Source organism: Protopterus annectens, chromosome 2.part0, assembly GCF_019279795.1.
Source record: "Protopterus annectens isolate FY-2018-M chromosome 2.part0, PAN1.0, whole genome shotgun sequence".
NCBI classification, from domain to species: domain Eukaryota; kingdom Metazoa; phylum Chordata; order Ceratodontiformes; family Protopteridae; genus Protopterus; species Protopterus annectens.
Window position 1 is genome coordinate 33,096,270 of NC_056728.1, and position 26,379 is coordinate 33,122,648.

Below are 26,379 nucleotides of genomic sequence, written 5' to 3' on the forward strand. Positions count from 1 at the left end.
CACCAGCTTGATAGTGTAGTTACTGATGCAGCTTGCATCACCCACTCTGGCAACCAATGCAGGTAGAAACAAAGTGACTTGATGTGGTGTCCCCAGACCTTCTCTACCAGTGAGAAGAAAAGGTTAGGAAGAGACAGACACGTCTCTTCAACTGCTGCTGCCTAGCACCTGTAACTGTAATTGCCTTCTGCCATCAAGGATATATCATGCTAATTACTGTTTGTGTTATGTTTTCCAGCATCACAAGAGATCAAAAAACACACTACCTGTCAGAGGTGCAGGAGAGGCCTTCCAAGTGCTGTTAGCATTAATGCAATTTTCGAATACACCAAACAGCACATTATCTCTCTATCTTCTCTTTTTCTTCTTTTTTGTGACATTTTCCTTAATTTATTTTCTTTTTTCTACAATATCAGATATGGTACAGGCCCTAGCAGTTGTGCCTATCACTGGGTCCCCAGCAGTTTCTAAACCTGGCTAGCTGCAAGCTGCAGAAGACAATCTGGAAGGCCTACTGTTGGGCTACATGGCCATCTCTCATGTAGAGAGGGGGCTGAAGGCTCCTCATATGACACTGGGGTTTGCGGAGGGACTCTCCTGGGTCACCTGAGGGAAGTAGGGGGGCTGGTAAAAATACAGGTGGACTGGGTGCTGGATGCCCTCAATGGCACCAAGAAACACCTCCTTTTGCAACTTACAGACTCCTTTTGCAACTTGCCAACTGTGCAGTAACTGGCATTGAGTATCAGGCCACAAGAGGTGGAGTATGCCCATGATGTCAGCAACAGAGTTGATAGACTTCTGGGTGGGTTCCAGAGTGGGCAGGTTTAGCAGGCCTTCCTTACTCCTCCCTAACCCCCCAGCCTTCTGTTCGTTATTCTTCTATGTCATCCCCCAGCCTCTGTTTTTTGTTCAGTCCTCCCTCGTCAGGAAACATCTGTCCAGTTTTATGATCTCCCCTGTCAGTCTTTGTGCTCTTTGTCTGCCTGCCCCTGCTTCCCTCTCTTTACCCTCCTTTCTCCACTGACATCAAGCTTCCCTTCCTTTTGTCTTGTGTTTCTCTGCTTGCTTTCCCATTTCTGTCATTCCTGTATATCTATTTCCTCCTCATCTGGCACTTTGCTGTGCAGCCCTTGTATGGGCTGCCTGCTGCACCCTTACAGAAATTGTGGACACTTCAATGCACATGTGAGTGCATATAGTCTTGGGCATGCCCTCTGGTATGTTACTTCCTAATGGGTCACATGATCACTCATGGCATGGGTGGTCTGTTAGCATGGTTACTGGTATTACTAAGGCTGCAAAGCAGCACTGTCACTGGTATAAATGTTCTATAATGGCACTAATTCATGCCTAATCCCTAGTGGGTCACAGTACGACAGCTTCATTGTGGTATTTAATGATACACAGTCATGCTATGCTTTTTTATGAATATCCTTCTCCACATAACTGAATTATCTAGTTGTTTTCAGCTGTTATGCAAGGATTACTGTTGTGTACTGCAATAAAAATTGATAGCCAGTCACTTGATTTTATTAGTACTTTTGGGTAACACTGTAGTATAAAGTTATCAAATGTTATTACCTGGCATTGATGCTGTAACAAGAAGCTTGACTTCACATTGTTCTTTTTTCATTGTCTGTTTAAGGTCTTTGAAAAAAAGTCCCTCCACATACCCCACAACCTCCCAAAGGAAGGTTAGTGTTGCAGATATAGCGTCCATGCCCCATTCACATGGTGTACGAACAAAGTACATGATCAAGCCAACCTGCAAAAAACAAAAGAATAAATTAGAAAAGTATCTTTACTATAATGAATTCATTAACGAAAACTTCATCCCTGATTACAGAACAACAATGCTAGCTACTTGCCACTCCTGTGACTTACAATAACTATCATGTAGAAAGTCTATAAGAATTCTGACAATATCTGAAACAGAATTTGAAGTCACTGAAAAAAAAAAAAATCGATGGTCTAGACCTATAAACAATATGAATACCTGATGTTACAGAGTAGTGTTGGCAAGAAATGTATACTTTTTTCTGACTTTACAAACTTATTTGCCATTTCAAAAAAGTACAGAAAAGGGAGTTGGCATTGCATCTATAAATCTCTGAATGGGTGTTCCAGTGCAGGTCCAACACATAGGGTCATCATTATTATTCAAGCCATTCTTAAAAATCTAAACCCCAATTTTTAAGGAAGCCATATCACTTTAACCTCAGACATGATCTTCTATGCTTGGGTGAAGAAGATTATCCATTATCAGCTAATGCAGTTTTTTCATCAGACTGCAAGAAGATACCTTTGTGTACAGAAAGAAAAGTCAGTAAGGCAAACTAACACAACTTTCTCTGCTTTCTCTCTTCCTAAGACTGCAGGGCACAAAGACCAATGACTATAGTCATGTGTAGAGATGTAGCTAGGGTGGGACAAAGGGGACAGGCACAACGGATGCAAGGTTTTAGGAAGCATGATCCACAGATGCTGACTGGTTGGTAGTGCAGCACCAGTATTCAGAAATTAATGCAGATACTGCATTTACAGTCAAGAGATGAAGTGCTTCAGCAATTGTGCTGTAAAAACTACAGTAAATACATACTACAAATGCAGAAATCGGTTTGCTACAATTTTCAAAGGAGAAAGAGTTTTTATGTTCCCAAGTATAAGAGTACCATTTTTATTTATTTTCTTTTGTGTTTCTCATTATAAAATTGAGAGGGATGCCAGATCAGGGGAACTGCAAAGGATGCCCGAATAGCTAGCTACAGCAGAAGCCACATACAAAAAGGAGAGTGAGAAAAAGAAAGACCTGCTTCAGAAGTAATGTTCAAAGATGTAAGGGTATTGTAAGTACTCACATATATATAGTGTCTTACTTTGATAGAGCACCTGAAGTATATTCACCTGGGAGGAAAGAATGAAAACAGGCCAGTTGACCAAGGGCAGAGTTAACAAAACACATTTCATCAAGACTGACTCAAAGGCTAGTTGTCTGAATGACTTTCTGTAGAACTTTTTTAAGTCTGTACCTTTAAGCATAGAGTTGAAGTCTGTATTGGGGGTGGATTTACAGTTCATGGATAGGGCTGAATTAAGGTTTAGGCTTAGCAGTAGTGTTAAGATTAGATTTACGGTTAGAGGATGTAGGTGGTGTGTCCTGCATGAGGATACACTGTACTATTTAAAATTGTATTTCTGTTTGTTTTTTGTAAAATTTAATTGAAAGTATTTTTCACTTAAATGGTCTTTGATGTTAAAGCATTTCATCTGCCTGGATTAAATGAAGTGGCTATTCCATGAGGCTAATATTTCTTATGTGACAAAACTGTTTTACATACTACTTTTTGCATGATCATGTTCTAGCATGACCTACTTACTGGTTTCAAGCAGTTTCTATGCCAACATGCTTTACAAGTCTGGATTATTTAGGCAGGACTAAGCAAACTGTATAATTAAGTATAAACCATGATCAGAATTACTGAGTGGTAGAGTAGCATAATTATCCAAAAAATTAACCCCAGAGTTTATAAACACAGCATCCAGGATGTTTACTTGTCTAGGGAGAAAGTCTACCTGACCCCAACTGACTTATAACTTCAATTATATAAGTATTTCATTTACTCTTGGCAGAATAGTTCCCACATCAAATATCAAGAGCATTTAAATCACCTGCTACTATGCAGTTACAATTATTCCCCATTTTACCCACTTCACTCAAAAGCATATAATTTATTGGTTGCAAGTGAGGGACTTAAGTAGAAACCTACAATAATAGCTTTGCTGCAACTGCCTTCAACTCGTAGAGCAAGAATTTTGCTCTATATCAGAACAGAGTTCATGAGCTATACTGTGGAACACTTCGTCCCCTAGTGTTTCTTGTATTAGGGTACCATCAAGACCCATCACAGAAACAGGATGTGACCAATCACTATACCATGTTTCAGTCAGTACTGTAATATCTAACAGCTCTCTTTTCAGTACTGCTTCCAGGTTATGAACAAAGTTAGTTCTCTTTGTCTTACCTGGGTTTCTCATAATCAAATGTTGACTTATAGAAACTCTGTACCTGTTCTACAACTGAAACAGGAGCATGCACATTTTTCATGGTACAGAATGCCCTACCACATTGCTAGACATCTTCTACAATATCAACACTACCCAATATAAATAGGACATCATTCCTGAAGACAGAATCAAGGATCATCTACCTAAAAACTTCAAGGTGAGTAGAGAGACAGAGCTCAGCCATCCCAAGCAGTCTGATCCCTGCAGAAGCCACTCCAGCAGTGGAATTAGTGGTGCCAAAATTGTAAAATAAATTCATTTTGGAAATTACAAGAAGGCATTTCTCCATGGTATTTTGGTCCCCTGAATTCTGAATGAGACAGATTTTCTCTAAAGCCCAAGATGTAAAACGATCCCATAACTGATCTTAATAATGAAGAACATGTCCTCTCTGAACATTCTGAGTAATATGCTCATGGTCAGACACCTTAGTCTTCCCTTATAATATAGCCCATTCTTACCAGCATCTGTCTTAGCAAATCTCATACATATGTTCTGAACCATTGTTTAACTTCTGGAAAAGAAAGTGAATGCTAGTACTATATAACACATTTACCAAGATTCTGCAAAAGTCATGCAAATGTCTAATAACATCTCTTCTTTCCTTTCAGAACACTGAAGTCTTAAGTCTTAATGATCAAATGATCATTGATTTGTAATAATGTTGACTGTTACAATACCATATTTATTTCCATCTTTTTACCAGGAAGGTCTGACTGGGTATAAAAAAATACCCCTTTTCAGCAGAGGCCCAGTAAGAAAAGCTCCACAAGTGAAAAAAATAACACATATTATAAGCACATTAAACATCTCCATAGATGAAACTATGAAAAACAAGAAAAATACAATTGGAGGAATTGTCCAGAATACAACAGTGCAATAAAAGCTGAAAAGCATAAAAAGAAGTTATGTCTTACCATAACGTTCCATCTGTATTGTTGATCCTTGTTCAGTCATTACGTATGGGTATCGGTTCCGACCTCGGAACCAAGCCGGCCATCTTCCAAGCTCGCGTCAGCTACAAACTCTCGAGCTAAACTCTTACCCAGAATTCCCCTCTCCCTGTTACCTTAGATTGAGTTTGCAAGTCAAAAGAAGGTAGACGCTACCTCTGGTCAAATGACCTAAAAGAACCGGATGGTGAGATCCACTAGAAGTCACAGGAGGGGGAAGGAGGGAGGGTCGGACTGAACGAGGATCAACAATACAGATGGAACGTTATGGTAAGACATTTCTTTATCTGATATTGTTAATCCTTGTTCATTCCTTATGTATGGGACAGAGTCCCCAGCAACCTCTATTTATTTTTATTTTTTATTTATTTTTTATTTTACATTTGTTTACCAGGCTAGTCCAACTGGCTACATTTCCATTTTCAGCAGAGGCCAGGGGAGAAAAGCTCCACATTGAAGTTAATACAAAACAAATCATTTACATAAAGAAAGTAAGTAGTTAGTAAAATACAAACAGAGATATGGTTCAATCTAAATCATACTAATTGAAAATATATACTAGGAAGGACACTTACTCTAATTCTATTTACAGTATAAGATAGGGGAGTTTAGTAAAACATTCATGAATATACTTGATTCAGTAAATATATACACATGCACAGTTCAATATTAATTAATATCAGAGGCTAGTTAACAAGGGAGATTTAGAGATTAGCTTCTCAAGGGGAGTGAGTAGAGAGAGGTAAAAGAGGGTATTAAAAGAAGAGTAATTAGTAGAATCATAAGATTAGTCGGGATTGATGCATGGGCATAACCAGAGTGTTTTAAGATGTTGTTTGAGCTTTTGTTTAAAGAGGAAGGGTGAAGGAATGGAAGTTAGAGTAGTAGGTAGAAGATTCCAGTATTTACCTATGGTATTGGAGAATAGTGAGTCACCGGCGATGTTGTTAGACTTAGTTAACTTCACAAGAAGTTTGTTAGAGGAGCATAATGAATTTAGGTTAGAATAGGGAGAAATACGGTCAGAAAGTATAGGGGTATTTTTTGGTTGGTAAAATATCCTATGAACAAAGGTAAGTTGGGAAAGTAACAACGTGTTTTTAAGTTCTAACCAGTTTAGTAGTTGTAGATTCTGACAGTGGTGAGTTCTGAATGGGTTTCCAGTAACAAATCTAGCAATGCTATTGTATGCATTTGCTAGTTTAGTTAGATTATTTTTCTTTAGGTTAGTGTATATGGGTGAAGCATAAAGAAGAGTGGAAATAAGATTAGAGTGAGCGAGTGTAATTTTGGCCTTTGGAGTTAAAAAGGTTTTAATTCTATAGAAGGAGCCGAGTTTTCTATTTACGGTTTTAATAGTGTTATTAATGTGATTATCAAAAGTGAGGTTATTGTCAATTATAATACCTAACAGCTTAGTGGTAGAGTCAGGGGATATATGTGTGCCATTATTGGATTTAATAGAGAAGTCTATGTGGGGGGACTTACTATTAGGCCTGAAGAGCAGGAGTTTGGTTTTTTTGGCATTCAAAAGGAGGCAATGTTTCAAGAACCATGCCTCAACTGTGCTAAATACATTCTGTGTTAGAGTTTGTAGTTCAGAGGAGGTGTTAGCAGAGCATATGAGTGTAGAGTCATCAGCATATTGAATACATGTAGCTTGAGGTATTGCTACATGTAAGTCATTTATGAATAAAGTGAAGAGGAGAGGTCCTAGGATGGAGCCCTGTGGGACCCCAAGAGAGACTGGCAGAAGGGATGAAAGTGTGTTTTCCCAGAGAACTGCCTGTTGCCTGTTACTAAGGTAGGAAGTGAACCATTGAACAGCTTTGGTATCTAGATAAAGAGATTTGAGGGTTTTTAATGAGCATATTGTGGTTTACCATGTCAAAGGCTTTTGACAGGTCTATAAAGAGTGCTGATGACAGGATACTATTATTGCGATTTCTATTGATACACTCGGTAAAAGATAGGAGAACTGTGGTTGTGCTATGAAATGGCCTAAAGCCATGTTGGCAGTTAGCTAGTAAGTTATATTGAGTTAAGTGGTGCATTAGCTGATGGTGAATACATTTCTCCATAATTTTTGCTAGGGGTGATAAGAGTGCTATAGGCCTGTAGTTAGAATACTCATTAGAGTTACCTCCTTTATGTAAAGGGATTATGTGGGAGATTTTCCAGATAGCAGGGATGGTTCCTTCATTGATGGTTCTGTTTATAATGATGGATATGGGATAAGCAACTGCTTCAGCTGCTTTTTGAAGGTATTCAGATGGTAACTGATCAGCAGATGGGGTACAAGGTTTAAGTTTTTGGATGAGTTTTAGGATATAGGTAGTAGAGATGGGTTGTAGTTGGAATGTAGGGAGATTAGCAGATGTACAGGTGGGAAGGTTAGACTTGTCTATTGTGAGGTGACTTGCTAGTGAATTAATGGTGTCAGTGAAAAAGGAATTAAAGGCATTAGCAGTTTGATGTGAGGTATTGTTTTCAGCCCCTAAAGGGGAAGGTGTACTACAGTGGCCTGGGTGAAGGAGTGAATTTAAGGTTGACCAGAACCTTTTGGGGTTGTCATGGTGAGTTTGCTGTAATTTACAGTAGTAGTTCTTTTTATCTATAAAAATGGCTTTTTTAGTGCTATTTCTTAACTGTCTAAAGGCTTGTTGGTCTGAGGTAGTTTTTGTAGCTCTCCATTTAGCCCAAGATTTATTCCTAAGTAGTATTTTTTGTCTTGTCTCTTTGGACAGCCAGGGGGCAGGTTTAGATTTAACTCTGATGGATCATTTTGGAGCATGTTGGTCAAGGATTGATAGGAATTTGGTATTGAAATATTTGATAGCTTCGTCAAGGGTTAGGATTTTTAGAAAATTCCAGTTACAGGCCTTTAGTTCATTTTGGAATAATAATGGGTTGAAGTGTTTATTGCTACGTGAGATCCTGTAGGTAGGGGTGTAATTAATGTCACTCTTTTTGTCTTATGATGTAAGTTAAGGTATGATCACTTACATCATCAGGCAGAGTTCCTACTGTATATGTTTGTTGCTGTTTGTTAGTAAGAATCCAATCTAAAATACTTTCTTTGTTGTTGAGTTTATTGATTCTTGTGGGATTACTGATTGTCTGAGTAAAGCCATGAAGATTAATATGTGATGAAGGATTATTTGTATTGACAGAGGACCAGTCACAATTAAAGTCTCCTAATATGATTGTTTCTTGTGGGTAGGTAGAAGATACCCAACTTAGGATATTCTCAATTGTGGTATGATTATTGCCAGGAGGTAGGTAGATACAGATGATATAGATTGATTTATTAGGATTTAGTTGTAGTTTAGAAATAAGGACTTCAGCCTTACCATCTTTTAATGGGTTAAAAGGTTGAGAGGAGATTTTTAGTCCATTTTTAAACAGAAGTGCTACTCCTCCACCCTTGCATTTTATGTGGTCCATTCTCAATATGTCATAGCCAGGGGGAAGTATTGCATTGTCTTTAGTACCAGGTTTCAGCCAAGTTTCAGTAAGACAGAAGATGTCAAAGGAGTGAGTATCAAGGAGGGCATGGAGATGGGCAATCTTATTGTTAATACTTCGGATATTGAGATGTCTGATAAGTAAGGCATTGGAAACAGTGGTTAGTGTTGGGAGGGTAGAGCTTGAGATAATATGTTATTCCTGGGAGGCTCTCATGGAAGGGCATTCCTGAGCACCACCGAACCAAAAGATGCCCTTCCCCTGGAGGCCAAATCCAATTTGTAATGATTGATGAAGGTATGAGGCGTAGCCCAAGCTGCAGCTGCACAGATGTCATGTAAAGAAGCTCTGGCATGGAAGGCAGCAGAAGTTGCCACCGACCTTGTCGAATGAGCCTTTATGGTAGTAGGCAATGGAATATTACATTGTGTACGAATGAAGGTCACAAAGTCTTTCAACCATCTAGCCAATGTGACCTTAGCAACAGCACATCCTAATCTAGGTCCAGAATAGACCAAAAATAGCTGGTCTGATTTACGAGAGGCCTTAGTCCTGTTCAAGTAGAAGCAAATTTGCCTGTGAATATCTAGGGTAAGTAGGCAATACTCTCCTTTGTTTGAATGATTGGGGAAGAAAACTGGCAATTCAGTGGTTTAATTAATGGACATTTCAGAGATAACTTTTGGCAGAAATGAAGGATTAGTTCTCAAAGACTTGTGTGACATAAGAGAGGAGTCTTGGACACCCTCATGGAAATTAGATATTGCAGCCAAATGAACTCTAATGGTAGAGGCCGAAAGACCCAATTGAAAAAGGTCGGCCAGATACTTTAGTATTATTGACACCGGTGCTGCGAAGTGATCTACTTGTTTTTCTTTCAGCCAACAGGTAAATCTTTTCCACTTGCTTAGATAAGTAATTCTACTGGAAGACTTATGAGATGCAATAAGAATGTCCCGTACTGGTAAAGAAAGATCATTCTGCCTGGCAATCAAGGGAATTGGAGGAGCCAAGCTGTGAGCTTCAGGCTGTCCAAGTTGGGATGAATCAGGTTCTGCGGATGTAAGATCAACCCTGGGGTTGGATGGAGAATCCATGGCTGATCTAGCAGGTGAGGCCAAAGGAAGGGGAACCAAATCTGACAAGGCCAATATAGTGCTATGAGGATCACCTTGCTCTTCAACTGACGGGCTTTCTTCAGAAACTGGGGAATGAGGGGGAGAGGTGGGAATGCATAAAGAAGACCTGAGGGCCAATCGTGGACTAGAGCGTCCCTGGCTGACTGTCGCGGAGGGGGAATCAGGGTGAAGTAGTTGCTGCATTTGTAGTTGGTCGGGGATGCAAAGAGGTCGCAGCAAGGACGGCCCCATAGGTGGAAGATCTCCGCCACTATCAAGGGATTCAGGGACCACTCGTGAGGCTGTAGAATGCACCTGCATAGTCTGAGTCTGTCTACTTTCACATTGGAACTCCCGGGAATGTGCGTTGCTAGAAGAAAACGGTTGGTAGCCATCGCTCATTGCCATATTCTCATGGCCTCTCGACAAAGGGGGTAAGATTTCGTACCACCCTGTTTGTTGATGTACCAGACCACTGCCATGTTGTCTGACTGTATTGCAATCATCCCAGATGGCAGCAGGGGATGGAATGCTTGCAACGCCAGAAGCACCCCCCTCAGCCCTAGAACATTTATATGCAGTTGGGCCTCCAATTCGGACCAAGTGCCTTGGACTGTCTGTCCCTGACACAGCCCCCCCACCCCCACCCCATCAGGGAGGCGTCCGTGGTCACTGTAGCCTTGGGCTGCTGGGGGGAGAAGAGGCGAGACCACTGTGATGGGTTGTGGGTCATCCACCAATTTAAATCCTGTTTGCACCTGTGAGTTACTCGAATCTTGGCTGAAAGAGGATATTGGAAAGGATACCACTGGGTGAGCAGTAGCCATTGTAGAAGCCTCATGTGAAACCTGGCCAGGGGGACAATGGTGATGGAGGGTGCCATGGAACCCAACAGCTGTAGGACAGAGTGAGCTGTGGATTTCTCCCTTGAAAGGATTGGGATCAGTTGTTGCTTTATTCTTAGAATTCTGTGCTCTGGAATGGATGCTCTGCAATTGTATCCAAGATGACCCTTATGAATTCTGTGGACTGAAATTGGATTTTTGCCAGTTTATGGTTATGCCTAGCCTTTGTGCAGCGAAGAGAGAGTATGCCAAGGCTTTTTCCAACAGATGTCTAGTGGGGGTGGAGATGAGACAGTTGTCTAGGTATGGAAACACCTGGAATCCTTGTAGTCGCAAGTGAGCTGTGATGACTGCCATGCACTTTGTGAACACTGCGGGCTGTATTGAGTCAGAAGGGCAGTACTCTGAACTGGTAATGACTGGCTCCCGCACAGAAGCTCAGAACTTTTCTTGATGGCCTGTCCACTTTTATGTGGTAGTACACATCTTGGAGATCTATCGAACACATCAATCGTCTTTTTCCAAAAGCGGGAGGATAGACTGTATTGTGACCATCCAGAATTTTTGTACTCTTACAAATTTGTTCAATACACTGAGATCCAAAATTGGTCCCAGTCCCCGGTTTTCTTTCGCACCAAAAATAATCTTGAGTGGAATCCAGATCCTATCTGGTCTGGAGGGACTATTTGGATGACTCTTTTACTTAGCAGCTTTGCTATCTCTAGTGCTGCTTCTTCCCGTTGACTGGGTGGAACGTCAGGTAGGTTTTTTGAAGGGACAGGATAAAGATCGAAGGGGATATGATAACCTCTGGTTATAATCCTTTGTACCCAAGAATTGGTGGTGATGGTTAGCCAGGCAGAAGGTTACAAGGAGAAACGACTCCCAACCATCTCCAGAGGAAAGGAGTTGGGCCGCTCTTCAGGAGCGCTGGTAGGATTGGCCAGGAAAAGAGTCCCTGGAACCCTGGTTACGTGGACCCCCCCCACCTGCCCCGAAAGGGGTGTCTTCCCTGTGAGTTTCCCCCTCTGCCTCTAGGGGAGAACTTGGCCTGTGTGTCATGGAAAGGACCCTGAGACTTCTTGAACCATATATTCCCACTCTTTTGGTTTCGGGAGAAAGCACGTTGAGGGGAAGAATAACATACACCTATGGCAGAAAGGGTCTTACTGTCCTGTTCACATCTGGCCAGTGTGCTTTTAACTTTGGGTCCAAATAATGAAGAGGCTTTAATGGAAGCATTAAGAAAGGAAGCCTTAAAGGGTTCCGCGAAATTGCACAAGCGCATCCAGGCTTGTCGTCTCAAGACCACATCTGAACCCGCCACTCTAGCTAATCCTTCTGATGCGTGAGATATCAGTCGCATGGAGGAGTTACATATTGACTCAATGGTGGCCAGCTGAGAGGCCACTTTGTCATGGACCTCATCAGACATGGCACCAGCCAATGTTTCAGAGAGCTTGGAAATTAGATCCCTTTGAAGCCTGGTAAAGTGTGCCATATAATTCAGGGACCTGCTAGCAAAGGTTGCTGATGCAAAGGTGCGCTTCCCTATCCTGTCCAGGGCCCAGGACTCTTTGTTGGGTGGATGGACAGTCTGGCTTTCTTCTTCCGCCAGATCCTTTTTGGTTGCAGCCACCACCACCACAGCATCCACAGGAAGACCTTTGGACCAATGGGGAACCATAGCAGGAGGGAAAAAAATCTTATCTGGCCTCCGGGGAATAGCCTCGACGGTGTCAGGAGCCTTCCATGCACGCTGCACGATGAGCTGGACCAGTTCATCAGCAGGTGGAGTAACCCAGGAGGTAGGGGGTCGGGCGCAAAAAGCCTGCAGGAACACAGACTCCTCAGAGGTCAGATTAGAGGGCTGCCAGTCACCTCTCTGTTTAAGGATTTCAAGGATATCACCAAAGGATACCTCAGAGGGTGACCAAGGGGATCCTTCCCCATCATCAAAGTCTGTGTCTTCAGTGAGGGACTCCTCTGTGGAGTCCATGTGCTTCCTCTTGCACAAACTTTTCCTGTGAACTTCCCCAGAGGGAATTCCTGTGGGAATACATCCTGAGGCCCTTGCGCCCGGTGTCCGCTAGGTGCGACTTGTGAACATAGCAGTCCAGAGGAGGGCAGGGAGATAGACAGCACAGTATCGCCAGCAGATGCCAGAGCCTTCTCCATCAGTTGGAAAGCTGGTCCACCTGAAGAGGGGTGAGTGCCCAGGACAGGGGTCACCCCTCCCCTAAGTGGCTCAGCCTGCCGACCCGGAGTCCCCGGATGGCTGTGAATGTCATAACTATCATCCTGGGTCGTAGCAAAACTCTCCTGCCACAAAGGCAACTGCGGTTCCTTAGTGAGGTCTGTAAAGGGAACTGTAGAGGGTGAAGACTGTGATATATCAAGGGGCTTCAAAGGCAATGAAGGAGGAGAATAAGAAGGGGTCTTTGGCGATGGGTGATCACCTCCCAAGGAAGGATAGGTCCTGGGGGGTGGAATACCTCTGGCCAGAAGCACTTGATCCTCAAGACGCAACACCCTGTGTTCAGAAAGGCTTCTAGTGGACCTCACGGACACAGCTGAGGAAGAAACAGGTCTATCCACAGAAGAGACAAGCTAGGTGCCCACCTCACCAGTCCGCACTGAGAACAACAGTGCAGATAGAGACTGGACTACGGATATCTGCACCGAGGAAATCACTGGTGCCGAGGTCATGGTTTGCACTGACAAAAAGATCGATGCCGAAGTGGTTGCCGGTACCGAAGCTGGAACCTAAAAAATTGGTGTCAATAACTGAGGTGTCGGTTCCGGGTAAGATGTCGGAGCTGATGTGGTTAAGGTCTGCACCGACTGAACAGTCGGTGCCTATGTAGTAGTAGTAGTAGTCTGAACTGAGGAGCCCCTCGGTACTGATACAGTAAAGGCTACAGTAGACGGAGCCGAAATCACTGATGGCGCCAAAGGTCTTGGTGCCGAATGTCTAGGCACCGAAAGCGCTGGGGCCGACAGAGTGAGCTCCAAAGTAGAAAGAGTAGCCTTCTTGGGTCTTGGTTGGCAGAAGTCCCCAGCCGGGGACGAAGGCAGAGACTTGGCCGTTGTAGGATCATCTGATTTTTTTCTTATGGGCTCTAGGAGAGGTTGAAGCCTCCGACCCAGAAATAGCCTCTGAAAAGTGAGATTTAGAGAGTCCCTTCAGTAACAATTTATTTTTCCTCTCAATCAAAGTTCTGTTGGAAAAGTTCTTACAAATACCACAGGGCGGGTCATAAGATAAGTGAGAACACCCAAGCAATAGACACACAGAGTGTGTGCATCTGATGTAGGTAATTTGTGTCCACAATCTGAACACCTTTTAAATCCTGGACTACCTATTTATCTGCCATGATAGAAAAGGAGAAAGAAGAAAGGGTACTAGCAATGGTATGAAAAAATACCCAAAGGTAATAAAGAAAGGAAGGGTTTACCGACGATGGTAAGGGAGAAAATACCTTGCGGTAATAAGTACAGAGTGAAGAGAAGGAAACTCAAGGAAATATAGTCGCGAAATGCGATAAGGTAAGAAACAACAAATTAGAAACTTTTCTGACAGAAAAAGTTATATTAGACTAGTCTGACAACAAATATCTATATTTAGCTCAAGAGAAGTAGCTTGACATGACCGAATGGCGATGCGGCAAACAAAATCTGAGGTAACAGGGAGAGGGGAATTCTGGGTAAGAGTTTAGCTTGAGAGTTTGTAACTGATGCAAGCTTGGAAGATGGCCGGCTCGGTTCCGACGTCGGAACCAATACCCATACGTAAGGAATGAACGAGGATTAACAATATCAGATCAAATGTTACAAGAATTTTGCTATATATAAGAACAGAGTTCATGAGCTATACAGAGGAACACTTCATCTCCTAGTGTTTCTTGTATTATGACCCATCACAGAAATAGGATGTGACCAATCACTATTCCATGTTTCAGTCAATACTGTTTGCATATGGAAAGGCATTTCTGGATGACAAATAAGAAAAAAAATTACAAAAAAAAAAAAAGAAAGGAGAGAAGGCTTTACAAAATGTGAGATACTATTACCTACACAAGTACTATTTATGACTCATATATATGTATGGGTTTACTTTTTCTTATCGAAAGCTCATGTTTTTGAAAAGGAAAAGTACGACCCCAGTTACGTGAAAGTGCACTTAAATGAAAGTGCACTTTTGCGACTACCGGTTCATCGAACTGGTAATATCAAAAAAAAAAAAAAAAAAACCTGCAGTACTGAAGCCTGCTACAGTGGGGATACGGGAATATTCACGTTTCCCCACTGTAGTGCGATCTTGGAGTTAGTAAATTTAAGTAGGTGTGGGGGGTGTAGGGGTGCTTGCCCTCCTGCAAAAATGCCTTTGTAGTATTTTTACTTTGTTGATATTACTATATCGGTGAAGTGGTAGTCACGAAAGTGTACTTTCATGTAACTGGGGTTGTACCTGTCCTTTTCTAAAGCATGAGCTTTCGAGAAGAAAAAGTAGACCCATACACACACACACACACACACACACATATATCTACACACACACACACACACACATATATATATATATATATATATATATATATATATATATATATATATCTCTATATACACTCTGAGAGAGTCTACTTTCCATCAAACGTATGTGGACAGTTACTTAACTTTTGACCAACACATGTCCATTGTCATACATCAGTCCTATACTGCACAGCTTATAAACAAAGGGATTGGGTCTAGATCTAGGGATGCCATTGTCTCCCTTTACTCAGCCCTCATTAGGCCCCTTTGGCATGTATCTGTCCAGGCACATGCAACAACTGCAACTGGAACACCCACAGAAACACCTTACTAAGAGGATACAATGCCTATACAACAGACCGTATATGGACAGACTCAAAGCCCTGTCACTATACTCTGTATCTTACAGAGTGGTAAGAGGTGGCCTGTATCTAGCATATAAAGCATCCTCCAACCTACTACTGATGGACTTATTGCACATCAGCTAGCCAAAATGGCATCAGGAATACTCATCAACCTCTTCTGATACAACAACAGAACAATTTGGAGTTACAGATATATCCTGCGGAGGATGCCACTACTCTGCAACAGACTCCCTGACCACATAAAACAAAACTCATCCCTGTCCATATTCAACAGCAACTTGGATCTATGGATGAGAAATAGAAAATTTACCCAGAAATACCCCATGTACTACTAATGGACAGAAGCAGCTCCTAAGTGCTGTATCCCATGCATGAGCCCCTCAACATTTTATGGAATGATCCCAGTTATTCACATTAAGGGTAATATGTACCTATCGACCATGCAATGCCAATCTAATACCAAATGGGATAGGTTAGTTTGAGCACCAAAAGGGAAATTGGCTAGGCTTAAAGTGGTCCTAAGGCCAGCTAGCCTAGTACTTACCTATGAACCTACAAAAAGGAGCAGAAATAAATTTAGCTTTGAGTTAGGGAAAAAGGTTTTGTAAGCTGTTATCAGCAGGAAGGTAAGAGAAAAGTGTTAGTAACTAGCAGACAGGAGAAATAGAAAAGGACTAACTATAAAAGAAAAATGAGTGTACTTTGTTGAGACAGAGCAGGCTTTAGAAAAGATGCATTTATTATAAACAGTCAGTGGTGAGTGGTAAGCTGTGTATATGACACTAACCTAGTGTGATGCATGAGCATAACCACGGATAGTGCAGGTGTTGTTTGACTGTCACTTTGAAGCAGGTATTCCTTAATGTACCTGCCAATGATTAGGTACTTAATTGTTCTTATTGTACATTTATATGATTACACTCTATTTCATATTTGTAAGAGTTTTGTCACAAAAGCACTGACCTCTTCTTGTTACATTATCCTGAAAATTAACTCTTGCAATTTTATTTTACATATACTTTGGTCACTGATATAGAATACTGATCCCAGCATGACCAACTGCAGGCTTAGCCCAGGTTACAATCAAAACAGCAAGCAAAAAAATGTAACCACTACAAATAAAGATGAAATGCAAACAATATTTTATTATGCTTTACTAACAGTGGCTTTTGTTCTAGGTTCAATGACAAACTCTACCAGAACTGGTCTTTCACTTAAGACTACCCTATTCCTTTCCCTTTGTCTACACTCTAATGTCAAACCATGGTAGAGAAGGCAATCTCTAACCCGCAGGCCAAACTTCTGCTTGGCCTCATCCCACTATTATTCCCTTTCCTACTAATTATTTGCTCCTAATACCTTGGCTCCTTCGCAAATTTCTTCCAGTAAATTCCAGTCTTGAGTTTATGAGCCCCTTATTTTCTTCACCAATGGCTTTAAATATAAAGCAGATAACAAGAGGAAAGAGACAACCCTGCCTTGTTCCTCAGTTTAAACACAGTTTGTCAGCGAGGAACCTTCCCACAATATTTCTTGCCTCTGACCCTTCATATATCCTCCTAATTACCCCAATTATAAATATTATCAAGGAATGCAAATCCATTGCCCCACTCACAAAATTCCAGCTGACTCTACTGAATGCTTTTTCTGCATCAGGACCCACCAACAATAGTGATATTTGCTTACATCCTGCTTACCTCTGGATCATCATTTCTAATAATGTTGTCAAATGTTAACCTCCTCTCTACGAAGCCACTCTGATCTATATCTATCAATTCTGGCAACACTTTTGTCACTACCTTATGTAGTAGAGACATGAACACTTTATACTAATGGTTTAAAACTGAAATGGTCTACATGAAGCTGGATCTGAAGGGCTGTTTGCCTCTATGGGTAATACACCCACCACAGCATAAGTATGTGACAAAGTCCAGAATGTTTAAGAGTTTGCATTAAAGTGCTTGCATATGTATTTCTATAGCTCAGGCTGACAGCAAATGCTGGGGGTGTGATGGAAAAATAGAGAGGTAACTGGGAACATGTTTCTTTAGGAGTGTAACTAGTTGGCAGATTTTAAAAATTTCCTACAGAGTATTCTTGTAAGAAATGTTAGGGGTCCAAATGGCTGAAACTAAGGAAATGATTATTTTCAGATGAGACACAGGATCTGTATTGTCTCCCTCCATATAGATATAGGGACACTTAAGTTTACTGTTATTGGCGACCAGAAAAGCAACGACTAGGAAATGGAAATCAAAATCTAAACCTCCTGTAACTGAAACAGTGAATATTGTAAATGATATAAAAGAACCAGAGGTGGAATTTTTGGAAAAGGAATGAGCAGACTTGCAGTAAGGCAGCACACTAAGACAACAGTAACTCTGTGCCATTCTTCAGCAGTTTGGAAAAAACAAAACAAAATGATAATGCAGTAAAACTAAGCGCGTCTAGTAACCCACCCAAGAAAAAGAACTGTTTTGAGAGGTGAATGTCTACCAAAAAATTAATAAAAAGAATAACAAACAGAAGGCAGTTACAATAGAAATGCATGAAGGGTACAATCCTCATAAGCAACTAGCGTTGAATGAAATATGGTAAGAGCCCAGAGAGGTAAAGTAAGTGCTAAAGGAGAAGTTAAATAAACAGGACATGAAGTTAGCAGAAGCTGAAATGACTCTCAACAAGCACTCTACAGCTATAGAAAATGTGGAAATCCAGGCCCAGCTAGACACAGCTGAAGCCAGACTGGAGTGGGCAGAGGCGAAATTAATAAACCAGGAAGACAGGTCAAAGAGGAATCATTTAAATATTGTGAGGATACATGACAGGCAAGAGACACCAGCCTGCAAAGCAACAGTAATTAAGTGGCTTCACCACTGGTCAAGGGGTCTATATTAGAACATCGAAGTATTACTACATCGAATGTTCTAATATCGAACCATTTCACTCGAAACACCACAACATCGAACACTCAGAACAGCAAATATTTTCCCTGGGAAAAAATATGCTGTTCCAACAAATATACACACAACACAAGCACACCAAAATACATAATCCACACACATACACTTCACAAAACCCTACATTAAACCATACATACACTACTAGCTATCCACTTACCTTAACCCAACCCTAACCATAAGGTTCATAACTACCGCACACTCACCTTACCCGCTCCCTAACCCTAAAGTCCCTATCGCACTCTCACCTTATCCACTCCTTAACCCTAAAGTCCCTATCGCACACTCACCTTACCCACTCCCTAACCCTAAAGTCCTTATCGCACTCTCACCTTACCCGCTCCCTAACCCTAAAGTCCCTATCGCACACTCACTTTATCCGCTCCCTAACCCTAAAGTCCCTATCGCACACTCACCTTACCCACTCCCTAACCTTAAGGTCCCTATCGCACACTCACCTTCATTCGCACACTTACCTTAACCCAGTCCGTAACCTTCGCTCCACGGTCGAGGAAATAGCGAAGCTGCAGAAACGGCCCACCGGATACTTTCCCTAGGAAAGTATTCGATATTCTGCAGCTTTGCTATTTTCAGCTTTCGATGCAAAGGGTTCAATATTAGTACATTCGAAGTAGCAATACTTCAATGTACTAATATACACCCATGGTCAAGTACTATACAGATGAGGAAACTAAGTAGAAAGAACTTACTGGACAGCTTGGAGGCCAGGAAGGGAAGGCAAGGCTAGACCAAGGCCAGCTATTGTGAAGCCGTTGTATCAGGACTATTCCCTGAAGGCAAGTAAGAGATGAAATACCTTTATGCTGACAATTAGGATTTGCAAGAGGACTAAGACAGCAATTACTGTATCCAGTGGTATTATGTACAGTTTCACTGAACAGGAAATGGCAGTAGAAAGACTTCAAAAACCTTTAACCAGCAGGAGGCTCCCACACAGGAAGGGCAGAGAGGAACCCAGTGAGACAAAGTAGCTCAGGGAAGGCAGGAATGGAGTAAAGACAAACATTTACTCAATACGTAAAAGAAAGCAGAGGTTCAAATTGAAAGATGCAATAATTCAAGAGAACAGGAAAGGAAGTGGAAAGAGAAAATGGATTGGAGGAATGGATTGGAGGAAGAAAAGTAAAGGCACCAAAAGGAATAACTTAAAAACTGAAACTTTTATACAAACAACTATTATTGGGTCTGTCTTTTTCTGTTCTACAACCTAAAATCAGTACAAAAATGTTAAGTACCGTGTTCCTGGATTGTTAGCCTTTCTTTCCCTAACTGTTACTGGGCCTACAATTAGTCACTTTAATTTGCATACTATATATTTTATACTAAATGTCCAAGACAAATCCACGGTGGTACAGCGGTAGCATTGTTACCTCACAGCAAGAGGTTCTCCTGTTCGATTCTCGGCTGGAGTGTCTTCTGTGTGGAGTCTGCATGTCCTCCCCGCAGTCTTGTGGCCTCCGAAAGACATGCATGAATGGGCGTGCCTTCGCTGAAGGTTGAGCGTCGGGCTGGCAACTAGGCACCATAAGAATCAACTGCCAATCATTAGCAGACCGGAGTTCCGCTGTGGTGACCCCTAACCGGGAAAAGCCGAAAAAACAAACAACTAAATGTTCAAGACAAATTGAAAGCTATGTGCACGTACTGAGTTATAAGTTTGTCTTTTTATAGAATATTATTTTGGTTGCACTTTTAAACAAGCAAAGGGCTATATTTTGAACACATTAAGCAAATGTCAGGTAATGCTGCTTTGTTAACCATCTGCTTATTTGACTGCTACTGAATGTACGAATGCACATTCTTCATTCACTTACTGAGCATTTTACATTGCATATCTAAGACTACATACCAGAGCTAGAGCAAGTTAAACTATGTTACCCACATGTTCAATACGAGAAAGAGGAAGCAGAAGAGTAGGGCCATTCAGGCAACTGAGTAAACTGGATAATGAAGACAAGAACCAGAAAAATTTAAATTTGATACCATGGGGTGTATTCACATTTTGAGTACTATATTTTACAGCTCTAGTAAAGGTGGAAGAGGAGCTAACGTACAGCACAAGACTGCCTTTAAGTATTTTCACTTCTGCTATTTGGAGCAGGGTAAGGTGTGTAAAAGCTACAACCTTAAAGTGAGTCATTGGGACTTGCATGAAGGACTTTATTTTTATGTACTTGGACATACTTAAGGGCGGACAGCAACTAAGGTGGAGCAGAAGAGATGGAGAATAACAAGGAATAACAAGGGTTGGTTTAAATGGTGATATAAAGGGGGTTAACATGGAAGGAAGAAGACACAAGGAGCTAGTAAAAAGAAAAAAGGGATGGCATGATGATAATGGACACCACCTCAGGCTTCGGGTGGTGATAAGTAGAAACTAGGGCAGATTTAAGGGGGCTGGCAAGAAGAAAGGCAAACAAATAAAATTTCAACACACAGTGAGTAAAATAACAAATGTTGCATCCTGGAAAGTTAATTACTTAACCAATAATATTAAAAGAGACAGAGCAGTGAGACTGATAAAAAGGGGTGGTTACCATATAATAGCACTACAGGAAATTAATATTTAAATCGACAGGTATACGTAGTTGAAGCAGAGGCATCATGGGGGCACAACAGAAAAAGAGGAGTGATAATTCTTGTAAAAAGTGGATTAAAATGGTAGGTAATTGAAAAGTTGGAAGACGACAAAGGGATGTTCATGGGGCTGAAAGGAAGAATAGGGGGAAAGACCATCACTATAGTGGTGGTATATCTATCACCTCTGAGTAAATGCAAGCTGACAAGGGAATTGTTTCTGAGAATAGTAACTTTCCAAAGTGAGATGACATCAACAGTGGGAGAATGGAATATTGTGTGTAGGAAGACGGATGTAAGCAAAGGACCCAGAAGGAGGTCAGTATAAAAAGGAGGGACATATATGAGAAGTCTCTTGAGGAAAAGTACAGTTGTATACACTTACCATAAATGTATATGTTCAAGTGTATTCACTGTTGCAGTCATCACATTTGGGTTATCCCTGCCAGGGTAGCCCTTGGCCGGCCCGAATACCAGAGGCTTAGTATTTCTGCGTCGGTTGCTGTCACTTCAGGACTGACATCAGGTCATCAGTAGTATAAAGTAAGGCAGCCAATGCCAATACATCAGTTTTTCTTGCCCTGTCAGGAGCCCCCAAGTGGGAGCCAGGTTCTGGTGGAAGAAAGTACAGTTTTGTACCTACCATAAATGTAGATGTTCGAGTGCTCATACAGCTGCAGTCATAACAGATGGGTTATCCTGCCATCGGGCGGGTCCTCGGTCGGCCGAATTCCAAAGTCTAGGTCCAGCGTCGGTTGTCGTCGCTTCTTCCCTGACGTCAGTGCGACAGGGGTATAAAAGAAGCAGCCGACGCCATTTTCTTCAGTTTTTCTTGCCCCAGATGTCAGGTGCCCCCAGAAGGAAGGCAAACATAATGTTATGCAAAGATGCAATGTTGATAAATCAAAAACAGTAGTTGCAAGCAAATACACCATAAAAGAATACCCCAAAAAGGTTATATGAAAAGTGTTTGTCATAAGGCCTGTCCTAAGAGGGATGGAGGAGGGAAACCTGGACTGCAGCTGTATGAGCACTCGAACATCTACATTTATGGTAGGTACAAAACTGTACTATGTTCATCGTGCATACAGCTGCAGTCATAACAGATAGGTAGAATCCCAAAGCTAAGTAAGGGTGGTAGGCACTAAGTGGAACTAGGAGGGGCTAGGATGCCCTGCAGGACTGCTGTGGCAAAGCCCGCTCTAGATTTTGAGTATAGAGGGAGGTGATAGTGCTTGGAGAAAGTGTGCACTGAACTCCAGGTGGCTGCTTCCAAAATGTCCTTGGTAGGGACCCCCTTGAGGAAGGCTGCAGAGGTAGCTGTGGCTCTGGTGGAGTGGGATCTGATGCATGCAGGCACAGCTTTTCCATGGAATGAGTAACAAAAACGTATGCAGTGGGCTATCCATTTTGAAATCGCCTGTTTGGAAATAGCCTTTCCCTGAGCACCTACAGCATAGGACACAAAAAGTTGCTCAGATTTCCTGAATGGATTTGTTCTGTCCAAGTAGTAACAAAGTTGTCTGTGAATGTCCAAGGAATGTAGTAGTCTTTCCCCTTTGTTGTGTGGATTAGGATAAAAGATAGGTAAGTGGATAGTCTGATTCAAAGCTACACTGGATACTACCTTTGGCATAAAGGTAGGATTGGTTCATAAGGAAACTCTGTCCTGATGGAAAATGATGAATGGTTGCACAGCCATGAGGGCCTGTAGCTCCGAAACCCTGCGTGCTGAGGTGATAGCCAGAAGAAAGGCTGTTTTCCATGACAAGTACTGTAACTCTGTTGAAGAAGTTGGCTCGAAGGGAGGAAGGGTCAGCTTTTCCAATACGTAGTTGAAGTCCCAAGCAGGGACTGGTGGTTTCCTTGGGGGTTTTAAATTCTTTGCCCCTCTGAGGAACTGCCTTAAGAGAGGGTGAGAGAATAATGGAGGATCTGTGTTGTATTGTGCAGAAATGGCTGAAGCATGGATCTTGATGGAGGAGAAGGAAAGTCCATTGTTTAACATCTCAGCTAGGTACTGTAAAATTTGAGGTATATTTATTACCAAAGGATTCTGTCCCTTTTCTTGATTCCAGGCACAAAATCATTTCCATTTGGCGGAGTAAGCCTTTCTAGTAGAAGGTCTTCTGGCCTCCAAGATGACATCCTGCACCTCCTTGGAGAGGAGAAACTGTTGGGAAATCAAGGAATCCTCCATGCGGCTAGATTTAGTGTTTTGAGATGGCTGTGAAGGATTTTGTAGTTGTGCTGGGACTCTCTGCTCTGGCTTTTAATAGAACTTTGGGCAGCAGAGGAAGAGGCGGGAAGGCATAGACTGTCAATGTTGCCCAATTGAAGGAAAGTGCGTCCACTTTCCAGGCCTGTGGATGATAGGTCCTTGAACAAAATTTTTTCAACTGGCAATTTCTGTGGGTAGCAAAGAGATCTATGTCTGGCTGTCCCCATGCCTGAGTTATCTTTGTGAAAAGTTGAGGATGCAACTTCCATTCGTGTGGATCTGTCATATTTCTGCTTAGGTTGTCCGCCAGTGTGTTTTCCTTCCCTGGCAGGAATTGTGCCTGCAGTTGAATTTGCAATTCCAGTGCTGTGTTCCATAGGGTCATCGCTTGCCTGCACAGGGGGTATGAATGAGTTCCCCCCTGTTTGTTTATGTACCACATCACTGTGGTGTTGTCTGTCCTTATCAATAGGTGGCCTGGATGCAGTAGGTCTTTGAAGGTCATAATAGCCTTTTGCACGGCTAGCATCTCCTTTTGGTTGATGTGAAGGTGCTTCTCTTGTCGGGTCCATTTTCCCTAAATGCACTGATCTGTCATGTGTGCTCCCCAGGCGTAGTCTGAGGCGTCTGTTGTGATGATTTGAGTTGCTTGAGGTGCACAGAAAGGAAGACCTGTGTTTCTTCGGCAAGCTTGAGTCCACCACAAAAATTCCTTTTGAAGGCATGGAATGAGTGGGATAATTGTTTCCAAGCTGTGGCTGTGTTGAGACCATAAGCTTTTCAGGTACCACTGAAGTTTCCTCATATGCAGCTTTGCACATGGGATTAGTAGGATGCAAGATGCCATGAATCCCAGAGCCTGCAGGATTTTCCTTGCAGTTAGCCTGGTGTAAGTTGCCATTTTTCTAAAGTATTGAGACAGTTGCCCTTGCTTGTCTGGCGTGAGGTAGGCCATCTGGGTGGTTGTATCCAAGCTGGCACCCAGGAAAATTATTTGTTGAGGGGGTATTAGTTTTGATTTCTTTTTTTTGACTGTGTATCCCAGGAAGTTCAACAGTTTTATTACAAACGCCAGGTGCTGCAGTAGTAAGTCCTTGCTGTCCACTTGGATCAGGCAGTCGTCCAGATATGGGTAGTCTGCAGAAGGCGATTACTGATGCCAGGCATTTCGTAAACACTCTGGGTGCAGTAGATAAGCCAAAGGGCAATGCAGAGAATTGGTAATGGGTTGAACCTGCAAGAAATCTGAGGTATCTTCTGCAATCTTGTCTGATAGGGACATGCAGGTATGCCTCCTTGAGGTCCAAAGTTACCAGCCAAGACTCCTTGCCCAGCATGGGAAGAAGCTGCTGTAATGTGAGCATCTTGAATTTTGGCACCTGTAGATATGTGTTTAGGATGGATAGGTCTAAGATAGGTCTCCAATCTTTGTCTTTCCTCGGTACCAGGAATAGTCTGGAATAAAACCCTTGACCTTGTTCTTTTGCAGGTTGAATTGCTTTCATGTCCATGAGAGCTGAAACTTGTTTTTGTGCCTCTGCCCTTTGATTTTGTGGCAGGTTTGGCATGCCTCTCATTTTTGGAAGGGTGCGAAAGTGGAACCTGTAGCCTCTGTCTACAATGTCCAGAATCCATTTGTCTTTTGTAACAATATGCCATTTTTTTTTTTGAGAATAATGTCAGTTTTCCACCCAAAGGTGCTGCCATTAAAGCTTTGCTTGGCAGGTGTAGGGGGAAGTCATTGTGTCTGTTTTCTAAAAGACTGTGATCTATCTTCTCCACCTCTTGGGGTTGGTGCTTGCCACTGTCTGGCTCTGAAAGATCCTTGAGGTTGCCCTCTGCCCCTTGGGCGCCTGTATCTGCCCCTTTGAGGTCTGTCCGTGGCTGGAAAAGACCAGTTTTTGAATGCCAGTTTCTGCTGAAACGTGGAGGCTGTACCTGCAGGAAATCTTTCACTGTTTGCATTGATTTCGCTTTTTCCTCCATTTTCTTTAGCACCTCCTCAGCTTTAACACCAAACAATACATCTTTTTGAAGAGGTGCATCTAATAATTTAGCTTTGACATGATCTGGTAAGGTTTGCTCTTTGAGCCAAGCATGCCTACATATAACAGACCCCGTAACAGCAGCTCTACATGAGGCCTCTAAAGCATCAAAACCACACTGCAAGGTATGTTTACCCACTTGCTCTGCACCATGCAACAAATTCTGCAACTCTTTTAAATCTGGTTGTTCTGGTTGTGTCATCTTGCTTTTCAGCTGAGATAACAAAAACTGTTGATACTTTAACATATGGAACTGACAGTTTAATGCCCTCATGGTTAAAGTGGCCAAGGTGTACACTTTTTTCCCCCACCTTTCTAAAGCTCTGGAATCTCTCTCTGAAGGTAATGGATTTTTAGCAGTAGAGGCCTTAATTCCCTTGGGACCCTGTGAAATTGTTTCTGGGTCAGCACTATGGCTTTTATATAGGAACTGGTGAGAGTCAGGAACCCGGTAATACCTGTCTGGTTTAACAGGAGCTGGAGGCAAAGAATCAGGATTAAGGCTGGCTTCTGTGTACACATCACCCAATATATCAAAAACAGGAGGGATAGCCAGAGGCCTATGCTGGGGGAGCAGAAGAAATTCCCTGAGCCTTTTCTTGGAATCTGAGTAAGCTTGGCCTTCCCAGTGAAAGTGTTCCCTCAATGTATGCAGGGTTTCCCCAAAAGAGAAGTCCTCAGGGGGGGAAACCGAGGGAATAGACTCCTCTGCATCAGAGTCTTCGAATGGAGAATAGGCATAATCCTGGTCCTCAGATAGTTCTGAGGTAATAGAAGCTTGATCTGAGGAAGGGTAGTCTTCCTCTAATCTGGGCCTTTTGTCAGAGGGGGGTTGAGAACCCCTGATAAGAGTAATCAAATCCTCAGCCATTTTAAGCATCTGTTTTTTAGGCATGGTGCCTTGAGAGGGGGTCCGAGGAACCTGTTTTTTGGTTTTCATGGCTGCTTTAGATTTAGTGAGGCTTTAATGGAGAAGGAAGAAGGCCTGAAGACCCCTTGAGAAATGGCAGGCCTGTCTAAATTCTAGAGTTTCCCCGCCAGGAGTGGCGTCGGGATCTGTAATAGGAATGGGGGCCGATGAGCCTCCGACCTCGGGTACTGAAGACACCGGTAATGCATTGTCATCGGTACTCAGGGGCTGCGTAGGCGCCTCGCTGAGTACCGGAGAACCAGTAGTAGGCCTTAGCGTGGTTTCAGTAGGTAGT

General features: G+C 42.3%; 1 protein-coding gene across 1 annotated transcript in view; it reads right to left on the reverse strand.

The window, feature by feature from the left end:
• UNC80 (unc-80 homolog, NALCN channel complex subunit) overlaps positions 1-26,379 on the reverse strand; it is a 5,631,640-nt gene that overhangs the window by 1,725,303 nt on the left and 3,879,958 nt on the right. Inside the window, exon 40 of the mRNA XM_044060513.1 lies at positions 1,585-1,768. Coding sequence (XP_043916448.1) covers positions 1,585-1,768 — 184 coding nt within the window. The remainder of the gene's footprint in view (positions 1-1,584; positions 1,769-26,379) is intronic.